General features: G+C 40.1%; 1 protein-coding gene across 20 annotated transcripts in view; it reads left to right on the forward strand.

The window, feature by feature from the left end:
• The window catches only part of PPFIBP2 (PPFIA binding protein 2), a 106,228-nt gene that overhangs the window by 52,500 nt on the left and 40,890 nt on the right, over nt 1–12,838 (forward strand). For 16 of the 20 annotated variants that reach the window (XM_083724904.1, XM_083724907.1, XM_083724893.1 and 13 more), the window contains 2 exons: nt 2,791–2,883; nt 8,755–8,868. In XM_083724904.1, coding sequence (XP_083581030.1) covers nt 2,791–2,883; nt 8,755–8,868 — 207 coding nt within the window. Of the gene's footprint in view, nt 1–2,790; nt 2,884–8,096; nt 8,363–8,754; nt 8,869–11,923; nt 12,063–12,838 lie in introns of those variants that run through there. The other 4 variants (XM_083724903.1, XM_083724905.1, XM_083724901.1 and 1 more) reach the window with 3 other exon arrangements.

The raw sequence follows: 12,838 nt of genomic DNA on the forward strand, positions 1-12,838 counted from the left end.
AGAAACCTTATATACCTTTCTCCCTCAGTCCACCCAACACACAAATTGCAGCATGCCCCACAAAACTCTACCGTGGCCCTCTTAAGTTATGTTTTCCCTTTGAATTGTTTTAGAGGCTTTTGGAAAGAATTTCTTTCACATTAAGTTAGAGATGAAAGGGCTTCTACCAGGCACACATAATTTATTGGCTCTTTGTGTTAGGTACCCAGGTCCTACTTTCAGGCGCAGAGTAAGGCAGCCGCCTCAGGTAGCTGATTGTAGGTATTTAATATATTGTTGTTATATTTCCACTCACATGAGTCACGTTTGTGCTGCCCAAATAACTCGGCAAGCGTTGGGCACTATGCATCTTGGGTGCTTTGTTCAGCCTTCAGGCAGCAAAATGTCTTGGGCCAGTCGTGCAGATGCCCAGTACTCCCTGTTCTTAGAGAGCAGTGTCTCTTTCACCTGCCTATGTAAACACATTTCCGAAGAACCTTGGAGTCCTCCAGGGCATGTCTTTGACTTTATGCAACCTGTCCCACTCCAGATTGTCTCTGGAGCCTCTTGATAGCAGTCTCCCCTTGTTCCACTTCTGAGCTCTAGGTCCTGGGATGATTGCTCCAGTTGTCCGCTGCTCCCCTACCTCCTCCTACAATCTATGCAATTCCGAAGCCATATGTGAAAGCTTTCACGTTAATTTGGAAAAGTGTGGATAACTGTGTAGCTCATACTGCTCAAGGAAAATGTCTACACTTCAAATATGACATTCTTTAAACACAGCCAGTGAACGGCTGCCAAAACTTTAAAAAGTTCAAAAACCAGATGTTTCTGGGGTTTGTGATCCTTTACCAGGTGAATGACCACAGGAGTTTCTTCTTGGGGAGCCATGACAGCACTTGCTTCCATCATAATCTGCAAGCCTGTACCCTTGGGCCATATTGCTATGTTTTTTATCTTCTCATTATGTTTGCCATAAAGAGAGCCAGTATCTTAAGAGATGCCGTCTGAGACAGAGCAGCTGTTTGCTTAGTAGGTGAGCCTGTCTGGACTACATTTGTCTGTTCTTATTAAACCTCGAAGCAGCTGATGTTTTGGCAGAGCTGATATTTTCTCCTTGGATTACTCTGTCTGATGTGGATGTTGGCTGATGTAGTTCCATCCCAAGATATTTTGGAAGCATTAATCAGAGCAGGAAGCATTGTAATACATTATCTATTTATGGCTTAATGCAGGATGAATCTTTATCCAGAATTTAATGAATTGTCCTGAGAGAGGCAAAACCTATTTCAATGTACAAATTACACCTGCTCTTCTAGTTGCTTAAGATACCTTTCTGTTGTGCCAAGGGGCTTTTATCCTATAGATTCATCCTATTATGGACTTTCTGGGTCAAATGTGTCAGCCCAATATTAGGTCTGGCTACCTAATGAACGAAGGTCAGGAATATGCTGAGCAAAGTTATATCCCAATCATAAAGAACGTTGTGAAAGGAAATAAGACACTCTATTTCCAGGTAAGTATGTAGATACTGCCCTCTTGGCACTGCCTGTTGCTGCCTTTCAATCCTGCACAAAACTGACTTGAGGACAGGCTCAAGTGAGTAGCCATGAAACTTGCTGGGTGGCCTGTGTCTCAGCTTAACGTCCTCTGCAGGGTGGCTGTGAGGATAAAATGGAGCAGGGAGGAGAACCATCTATGGCAACTTGAGTTCCTTGGAGGAAAGGTGGCCTCTACATTGACATACTCAATAAGTATCTTAATAGAGGTGGTTAACTCATTTTACCTTTCAAATCCTGGCTGTGGCATCTTCAGCTGTGCTGGGAGTTTGTATGTGTTTTGCCACATGCTGGAATGTAAGGAATGTTCTTTATAAAGAATTCAGCAATTGCATTGAACTGTTTCACTCTTATTGCTCGATTTTCATTTGTTGTGATAAGGGTGAACTGTTGACTTTTCATATAGTGTACAATACTTTTTCCAGTGCATGGGAAGAAGTAATGGGTGTATTAATTGTTCGTCAACAGTGAATCTGAAGAACACGGTAGGATTGCCACTTTGCAGGCCTGGATGCGTACCTTAAAAAAAAATTAAAAATCCCCAGTACAATGAGAGAACGTAGCTGTGTCTTCTCTCTTCTGTTCTCTTCCCTGGTTCTGATGTCTCTGCCTGTTTTGCCCTGGTATCTCACCCACCACAGCAGCCGATGGCAGGACCAGGATAAGAATAGGTGGGATATGCAGAGGTTTAAAGGCAACTGAACTAGAAAATATGTCTGTTTTACGTATTTAAAAAATGTGCATTTCCTGTTTTGAAGGCAGGAGGGTAATAAGTAGCAGACAGCTCACTGAGTTTTGGATCTGATTTGTCTTTTATGGAATTCCAGAAATATGCTGGAGTTGGATGGGTGGCAGTGAACTGACTTTACAGCTGGGATCAATTAATTCCCCTCTTCCCCACCCCCTTCTCTCTCTCTCATATATGGGTGTAGGGAGGGGAAAGGGAAGATTTTTTCACTTTTGCCACGATTATATCCTAGAAAATTGAAGGGGTTCCAACTTACATTTCATTTTAAAATCCTGTAAAGTGTCTGTGGCTTATCAGACTTTGTCTGCAGTCCTAACCCCATTTACCTGGGAGTAGACATGGTTAGGATTGCACGGTCAGCTGAGAAAATTGTAAGCTATGTGATACATTTGCGGCATGTTCTTATAGCTATGATGATTACACAGTGCTTTGAAGTTCTAGGCAAGATCTAACAATACAATCACATTTCAATTACTTGTAATCTTAACCTGTTGTTCTCTTTAGTCCCAGGTGAATCACCATACTTCTGCCAGTAATGAAACCTATCAAGAACGCCTGACAAGACTAGAGGGTGACAAAGAGTCTCTCATACTTCAGGTATGCAATTTATAGCATCGCCATTTGCATTTGGAATTTATTGGTGTGTTTGTTGCTCATTGTGAAAAGCAGGAGAATAGAATATCATTATATCATGTATTTTATATTCTGCTTTTCAGGGCAAGGACTATTTTTTAAAAATCCCTGTACCTACTTCACATGAAAGAATTTTGGTCTTGGCCTGTGTGGTGTTGAATTCATTTTATTCTTTTAACAGTGTTATTTGAAATATAATAAAAGTCTTATGCTATGTTTCTTGGGGGTTAATTGCAGCAACTGTTAGTTATCGTAGTTGTTGGTGTCAACTTTTGAATTCAATTTCCTGTCTGTAAATTCTATATATTTTAAATATACATATATATTTAAATATTTAAGTACTGAGAGAGCGGAAAACCTTAGGTCTCTATACTCTAAATTTCTGGGTCAAATACATTGTGGATTCAGCTAGACATCAGCAACAGTAACAAAAATGCACATCCTTAATGGGCTATTAACTTTTAAGGGGGACCTAGTGGACCCCATAGCCTTTAATGGTGTATTGAAACTGCTTGGCTGCTGCCTCTCTCTTTATCTACCTCTGCCTGTAACATGTGTTCAAAGCTGGGACAAAGCTCACTTCAGTGCTTTGCAGTAGGAAAATAGTATCAGTCCATAGCCTTAAAAAATTGAAATTTGAGTGAGAAACTCCAGGCTGTAAAGTTTGGTGGTAGCACCTCTTGTTCCCCTGCTTACTTTTTACTGAAATTAAATGTACAATTGTTCTCAAACTTGGGAGTTCAGTTTTGGTTCGTGGTGCTCATTTTATCCAAGAAGAAAGAGCCTCTCGATCCAAAGTCTTAAAACAGAGAGGAGAAGGAAAGGAAAGATTTGTCTATTGGGATTTTTGAGTACAGTCGTACCTTGGTTCTCGAACGCCTTATGTCTCGAATGTTTTGGCTCCTGAACACCCCAAACCCAGAAGTGAGTGTTCCAGTTTGCGAACGTTCTTTGGAACCTGAACATCCGACGCGGCTTCCGATTGAGTGCAGGAAGCTATTGCAGCCAATCAGAAGCCATGCTTTGGTTTTCTAATGTTTTCAGAAGTCAAACTGATTTCCGGAACGGATTCCGTTCAAGAACCAAGGTACCACTGTACTGTATTGTGTACAGGGCTTTTTTCAGCTGGAGCTCACCAAAGCTCAGCTCTGGCACTTCTCAGTGGGTGCCCTTGCCATTCTAAGAGAAAAAGGGAGATGTTCAGCACTTCTTTTTCTAGAAAAATAGAACAGCTTCTTATGCTGGTTTCAATGTCCAGTATACACTCTTACCTTCCAACACAAAAATTACATTACGGGAATGTAACTCACAAGCTGTGTACTGTGATGCACTGGTGTTCTACAGGACGGACTGAAATGTGTGTTGAAATTAAGTCAGCGTGTTGGGTGTTCTTTGTATTGTTATGCAGAAATTATTTTCTCCCTCCCCAACACCCAAAAATAAGCAATGAAGGAGAGTGAAAGAATTCACCAGGATACTCTCATGCAGTCTGCACTGTGACTGAGAAGTATGGGGCAGTCCCAGAAGCATCATCATTGCTCAGAAAGCAGTGGCTCATAGCTGAGTTATGAATAAATGGGCAAGGAAAGCAGGACATGGCAAAATAATATCGCACATAGCTTCAGAATCAAGAAAAACAAAAAATGTATGTGTGGTGTGCAAGCTTGAAGTGTTCATCTGTTTTAATCCAAATAAACCCAGTAAGACAAGGTATCTTATTTTCATGAATATTTCCACCTTCCTATGCCCTGGCATTGCATATTCAGGGCAATTAGCTGAAGAGATGATCTGATCTGATCTGATCATAGTTGTGAGTTCCATGAGTATTATCAGTTCCTGTGCATCTGTTTACCCATTCAAAAGTACAGAAAACAACGTGTGTGTGTCCTTGATGTTCATGTTATGAGCAGTTGGCTTAATTGTGCATTTTGTTCATTAATCAAACATACAGAAATCAGTGGGTAATTGATGTGCATTGCTTGGATAATTTGCTTAATTGCTGCAAAGCAACTTTCACGGTTAAGCTGATGCATCAAGTTTTCTCAAGAATTTGATTATAATACATGCCACCAGTTAGGGCCATTGTCAAAAGCCGTGAAATGAAGGGTATTTTACGAGAGGAATATTACAGTGCTTGCAGCATCTCTGTGTGATTCAAGTATTGCAAATGGTTCATTAAGAAACTATTGCAGTAATGTTTATAGCTTGTTTAATTGCTGTCATTCCTTTAGTATAAGATGTAATGACTACTAGGACACAGACCTTTTGACCAGCTTTTGTCTTAATAGGTGTTTATACTTACTACTCAAGAGGCATGAAGAGAATAGAAATATTTGAAGCAAGAATACATGCATACTTAATATAGATTATGCCTTAATTATAACTGTTAAGCGATATTGAGTTAAGAGATAATTTTTTAAAGAAAAAATAAACAATATACCCAGGGAATTCCCAATGTATTAAAATAGTACACAGACCGTGCAAGACTGAAATTGGCCCGCCAGTAAAGTAGATTGCTAACTAGAATATGATGCCCCTTTACAGTTGTTCGTGGAGCTGAAATGCTACCCAAAGATTATGAGGAGGCAGATGCTCATTGTTAGTAGATTTTGGGGGGGGGGGGCGATTTGTAACTGGTTAATGAGGTGGTCCAGGGACTAGTGTTTTATTTTCTGTCTCTTGTTTTAAAATGAAGGGGCAGCTTGACAACACACACCTGGGAAATGGGCCCACTAAAACAAAGAATAAGAGAATCAGCCCAATCTGTATCAAAGTTAGTAAAGAATAAATTCACCACCACCCTCACATTTCAGAGAACTTGGGGCCCTTCCCCTGGATACCACCAAATGTCTCCCCTTGTTTCTATTCAAAGGTCTGCTGAAGGTGGGAGAGAGGGTTTTACGCTGTCCCAAGCACAGGATCACCCCCAAATATATTCCTACTTACCAAGAGACAAAACTGCCCTTGGCTGCTTTTCCAGACTAAAGCTGCTTATATATAATTACTCTTAACTTTGGATAATTGGCTTCCTAAATAAGTAATGGCGTTGTGATTTAGTTGGCATTGTTTCTAATGGACACAGGAGATTTGGGTTTAAATCTCCGCTCAGCCCTGAAATTCTCAAAGTCTGCCTTGGGAAGCTCACCCTAGTGCAAGAGCTTTGCCACATATTTGCCCCATATTTCTGGCTAGTCAGCTACATATTGCAGGTGAACATTGTGTGCTTATAGGTGTTTGCAAAGTACTGGGGAGAGAATCTTTCACATCCACCTAGACCGATTGGGTGAGACACCTTTGAAATAGCCCCAGAAAGAAGGGCTACTCTGCAAAATCAAGTGTCTCTCTCTTCAACATTCCTCTATTGTAGTGGCCAACCAAAACTGCTGTGGGCATCACTTGGAATCCGAGCTCCATGAAATGATTTCTTAATGCAGCAGGCATCATTTTGGGGCTCAGAAATGGGAACTATGGCAAGAAACTAGAATTCCTAGTTAAATGCAAATCCCTTCTAGATTCTATCCAGAAGAGCCAATCCCGACATTGTCTGCTCTTCGTGGACAAAGCAGATTTCAGTTCTGAGAAGTAACAACTGTCTATGAGGTTTTGACATACAAGCTTCCATTGTTGGTTATTTGCCTATTCCATACAACACAAAGCAGGAAAACATTCAGTTGGCAGAGATGCAATTCATTAGATGTAATGTAGCTGGGCACAGGCATCTCTTTGCCTTAATGTTGGCCACCCCAATTCTGCAAACCTATGAAGAATTAGCAGCTTGTCAAATGACAATTGGTTTCCTATGTGGTCAATGCAGCTAGAACTCTTTATGCTAAATGCTGGCGATTACAAACCATACCAAAGAAAAAGAATGGGTTGGGGAAAACCTGGGATGCCAGTTTAACATATTTTCTCAGAGGAAAGAAGAGACAAGACTGGAAAAATGGCAGAAATCTATTGATTATAGTATGGGATTTCAAACCAATCAAGCATTATGGATTTAAAATGGAGTAGTATTTGTGAATCACTATTTTGGAAAATAGATATGTTTTATTTATTATGGGATAGAATAAGGAATTTATGGAAATGGTGCTTTATGTTTTAACATGGGATTATAGCAGGTAGGAAGATTAATCTTCTGAATGAGCTTTTGGTTAGTAACATTATTGTTAAGTGATTATTAAGGGATAATGGTTTTGCTCACTTATAATTAATAATCTTACTCATTTTGTGTTATAACTATTTATGCTGTTGTGAAAACAATAAGATTTTTTTTTTTAAAAAAAAAGAACTTGTAGCCTGTCTGCCTACAAATCCTGACTCTTGGCATGTGGATGACCTCAAAATGTGGAGGTGTCTCTATTTCAGCTTGCAAAATCTTTATAAATTACAAGAGGTGATTCTTCCTTTGCAAAGTAGAACTAGGTTAGCATTAAAAAAAAAAAGGCAGCTGGTTTTAGATATGACAGGGCTTGCTTTGCTACACAGTCAACTGCTTTCTCCCTAAACTTGGATTATTTGGGAAAACCTACAATTATGTACTTTTACTGAAGTACAAAAGGTGTGTCTCTGACGCATACCACTGCAATATTTCTTTCCGAATTTTTATGTTAGCAAACTTCTCAAACAAAGAAGGAGGCAGAAAAGAATATCAAGTCCTTGAAGCTCTTCAGTCCAGATTATTCCAGCGTTCAGGTTTAATTGGTTAAAAGAAATCTGCAGGTGTTAGTTCTGAGAGGTAGGAAGCCCAGGGAACCCTCTGACAATCCAGATTTGCAGAAGGCACACAAAGTCTGTTTGTTTGTTTGCTTGCTTGCTTGTTTGTTTCAATTACATTAGCTACCATTGGGTTCTGCTGCTATTTATTTCTTCGCACAGAACGAAGAGTTCATGTTGTTTTCTGTAGCTGTGGGGTGACACCATTCTTGGATCTCCCTGAGAATTGTTACTAATTCATTCCCAACAATTCAGTGCCTAAACTCTGGCATTCATGTTTAAGCTTGTAATACTTTGAACCTGTGAAAAGCAGAGCACTGCCAATGTTAAAACATGTCTTTTGCATATTACGTTTTTTAAACAGTTACAGAAAGCTTTGTTGATAGGTAAGCTGTTCCCATGCTCTCGTAAGGAGAAAGGTAATTGGTTGGCTTCCTACAAGACTCTTTCCCTTACGTTTCCCCCTTTCTAAGGAGAGAAGTGTTGGCAGAAGCTGAAAGGGTTGTGCGTGCTCTCAAAGCCCACTTAAAATATTAACAGGATTCTTCAGGGGCTTTTTCCCTTTGAAGGATTATTTACTGTAAATGCTAGCACATGATCTTCAGTGTTCTGTTTTCACATCAGCATTTGTTTGTTTTTCTAGCCTTCCAAATGCCTCTTTTTAAAAAAAATTTAAAATGTTGCTGGTATTTTTCTTCTTCTCCAAAGTGTGATGTAGTGACTTCTTAAGGTAAGTAGCAAACTGTCATTTTGAAAATAGAGTAAGACATATTAAAGTCATTTAGTAACTAGTTGAATGATTTGAGGGGGATTTAAAAAAAGAAAAAGCCTGTGTAGTGCGGTGTAAGCCTGGGAAGGAGAGGGTTCAAATCCCTGTTTGGAGATGAACCTTATCAAGATGACCTTGGTTCAGCTAGTTTCTGCCTTTAAACCAAATCTATTTTATCTGGCTGTTAGAGAACATGAAGAGATTATTCCATGCCACCACCCTATAAGGAAGAGTGACCAACACGTGAGTGGGTGCATATGGCTATGATTCGTTACTAACAGTAATGGCTTTTATCCCTGAAAGTATGGAATATTTCCTTTTTATGACTGTTCCCTTTTTGTCCTCAATTGTAGGTGAGCGTCCTTACAGACCAGGTGGAGGCCCAAGGAGAAAAGATCAGAGATCTAGAAGTTTGCCTCGAGGGGCACCAGCTGAAACTTAATGCTACCGAAGAGATGCTTCAACAGGTAAGAGGACTGTGGGATTTATAAAGAAGCTTTTTGTGAATAAGCAGACTCCATGTACACATCTGGCTAGATATGTCTCTAGTCTCCTTACAAATAAATTTTTATGAGTTGCTTTTGCTTTCTCGGCTGGTGTGTGGTGTTCTATATATCAGGCATATAATGCTGTGACCAGTAGGCATGTAAATTGATACCATTGTGTGTATTATTCTTCATTAGTGTGACAAAGAAAAGTCAACAAGAGGGCTGGATGTGGCTGAAAACCTGTTAAACTGGTTAGATGTTCTTTTTTTATATAGCTGTAGAGGTTAACCTAATGAAATGGGTGGCTCAGAAGCTGTTTTCACACAGTTTGGTTTGAGGTTTAAATAATGAGTGATTTTATCGAATTTGGGAAGTTTTAAGAGTTTTAATTGATATTATTTTTAACTGAGCACCTGTGTCGGAAGGTCTCCTTATATGCAGCCATTTGCTCGCAAAAGCAGTTGGATGGTAGACCTAGCTCATCCCACCTTTAAGCAGCAGCAGACAAAGAGGGGTCAGTCTTTGCAACTTGAAGTGACTTGCTGAGTAGAACAAAAGCAACTGTTAATACATAAAACAAACTCTGAGGGATTTGTTCCTTGCAGTCTCCAGGCCTGCCTATAATCTTGGGATTCTAGAAGTACATCACACTCTGAGATCCTGGCACAAGGAGATCCCCATTGCTTTTCTCCAACACTGGGAGCTGGCCCCTGTGTTGAAGCCCCCAAGCATATGTTTCCTATATTCACATAAATTAGAGGATAGCTCAGTCAGTAGAGTATGAGACTTTTAATCTCAGGGTCAAAGGTTCACATTGGGCAAAAATTTCCTGCATTGCAGGGGGTTGGACTACATGACCCTGGTTGTCCCTTCCAACTCTACAGTTCTATGATTCATATACTGGAGAAAATATGTGGCAAGCATGCTTCAAAAATACATTTTTCTGGAACATGTGAAGCATCCCATAAAAGCACACTAGTGAAAATGTGTTTGGTAATATCATTTGCAAGGGAAATTTTATTTAAATTGGTGAGTTGCATTAAAACAACAACCAGGAATAAGCCCTCCATGACCTTCTCTTCTCTTCTCTTATGAAGTATCTAAATTGCATGTTGCTTTCACTGCCCTGAAGTTGCTTGATAGCCCTAAGCAAACCATGGTCTCTCTGCAATATGAGGATAGCAATACTGACACACTCAGCATGGTACTTTGCATGTAAAACTTACAAGATAAGGTAGGTGGGGCGGCTTGAATATTTGTATAGCACTCTAAAGGTTAGGTGTCATTATTCCTACACACAATTTGATACATGGTAGAATTTATCTTCTGTTTCTCTTCCGTACAGCAACAGTAGATCTCCACAGGCATTTTAGTTGGGATATTCTTCAAGCTAGGACTGACTCACATAATCAAATACAACTGCCAGCAATATGTTTATAAATATATACTGTGTATATATATATATATAGTCTCCAGGCTTGGCTATATGGATTCAAAGATGCTAGTGGCAAAGTATTTCCTGGAGTGCAGTGTTGCAAGTACAAACTGTGGTTCAGCATGCCAACTCTCATTGCACATCAGGTTGGTTTTGGAGTTTTGTTTCAATTGTGGCATTTGCCATGAGCGTTCTTGAATCTGGGCTGTTGTGCTCTAAACAAAAAGGCACAAACTGCACAGTCCTCAAAATGTTAGTCGTCGTCGTCGTCTTCTTCTTTGGCGATCACTTACAGCTGAGTAAAATTGTCTTCCATAAACACGGTTTTAACAATGAGTCTGTAAGTGTCTGTGGAGACCAATTCTGGATCCACACGTCCTTCCACAGTGGGGACATTGGTTTCTGAGAGGGGGGTTGATTACGTTGTAGATTTGCCAAGCGTGCCTTCCTCTTAGCACATTTCTCCCTTGCGTCTTGAGTTTGAGTGTCTTCAAAGCCCATTACACCTTTGGTAAAGGCTGTTCTCCTATTGGAGCACTCACAGGCAAGTGTTTCCCAATTGTTGGTGTTTATACTACATTTTCTAAAACTTGCCTTGAGACAGTCTTTAAACCTCTTTTGTTGACCACCAGCATTACGCTTTCCATTTTTAACTTCAGAATATATTCGCTTTGGAAGACGATAATCAGGTATCCACACATGATGAGTTGATGTCAAAGTGTTAGTATCTAAATGGTGACAGTTTCATCACATCTATGTCACAGACAACATACATGCATTCATCAGCTTAAATAACTGGTTATCTGTAAAGGTTGGGGCTCTGACTTCTTTCCCAGCCATGTGGCAGGAGCAGTGGAGGAGAGTGAGAGCTTCCCAGTAGTGTGCACTAACCGTGGTTTCAGTGTGACATGTGGGCCAAGCCTTACCCCATCTTTGATCATCAAAACCATTGACTAATTTACTTGGTATCCAGCTCTGTTTCCATTTGGTCTCGCTCATGATCCAAAAGCACGTGAGGCAGCTGCATCAGCTGACTAAGCAGGTCTGGGTCAATTCAGTGTCTAGATGGAAGGCTGCCTGGGAACCCAATGTGCACCGCCTTGCATGCCATGAGGAAAGGCAGGATACAAAGAATTTAAAGAAGCACCGTCTTGGATGTTTGCTGTATTTAATTTCCAAAGGCTGCTTTCTGATATGAAAGTGCTGTCCCTTAGTCCTTGGTGTCTTAGGCTAGTTAGGATTTCTGGGTGGTAAGAGGAAGGTGCTGATGCTCGTTTTTCCTTTTTTGCTATGCTTGAGGTCTCACTTTCAGCACTGAGGAAAGTTCTGGGTCTAAGCACTGGTGAGGTATGTCTGAAATCAGTCTTTGGCTCTTTTTGCAGGGACTAAGTGTTCAAACAGTCACCCTCCTGGCAAGTTGCATGCTTCTCCTTTCTTTCTAACTTCTCTTTTTGGACTCGCGGTGTGTAAACAGAGAAGTGGAAGGCTGCAATCCTCTGCCTCTTACTGTGTCATCTTGAAATGGTGCAAGAAGCCACATTCTCAGCTGTGTTTTAACTTAAGCAAATATTCCATTTATACCACAGCTGACACACAGCTCTTGTAAAAAGGGCCGCCCTCATCCTAGCGTGATTCTGGCTGAATTTTGGGTAGGACTCTAGCCTGTTTGTTTCCATATTGCTTTAACGAAGGAATGGATTGTACCAGCTTCAACTTTCAGCAGTGTGTTTCCCACAAAGTACGTATTAAATGTCGTGGAGTTTAAATGCAATATTCTTTTGGGATGTTCTGTTATACAGCATGAGTTCCTGCTTGCTTTTGTCTTTTTAATATCTTGGAACAGGATGGTGGGGATTTGTGACGGATTGTAAATTCCACTTACCAGGTGAATACTCTCTTTGCATACCAACTATGCAATTCAAGCTAGCTAATATTCAACAACCCTGCCACTATTTCCAAGTTTCCAGAAAGCATAAATATGCCTGTGCTGCTGTTTTTTGTTACAAATTCATTTCATGCTTAGATTTCAGGAAGATTAAACAGCACTTCAGTGAACACAATGTGTTAACTTCATGCAATATGGTTGTTGTGTTGCGGTTTAGACATTAGTATGACTTTAAAGACAAAGCAAACTTAATGACATTGTTTTAACAGTTTCTGTGGGGTTTGCATTTTTGGATCCTTGAATTTGGGTCTTCTTTATTTTCTTAAAAAAGGAAAAGATTTGGAGGGGTGTTCCTTGCAAATTACTTTGATCAGTAGTAAATGACAGATTTATAGCAGTCAGAATAAAACAAAGACGTTGCATCGTGTACTGCCAAATTTTGATATGCTTATTTATAAATGTACTAAACAATATAGATTATACTCTGTCTGGCTGTCTCTGCTACTGTCTTTTTACAGATCCTTCTGAAACCCTTGTAGCCAAAATTAGCTCTGCACATGACACGTATTATCGTTTCACTTCAAAATCAATAACGCAATCTGTACTTTTACTTCTTACAACTCTGTATT

The sequence above is a fragment of the Podarcis gaigeae genome (genome assembly GCF_964106915.1).
Source record: "Podarcis gaigeae genome assembly, chromosome: 1".
In the NCBI taxonomy this organism is placed as follows: Eukaryota; Metazoa; Chordata; class Lepidosauria; order Squamata; family Lacertidae; genus Podarcis; species Podarcis gaigeae.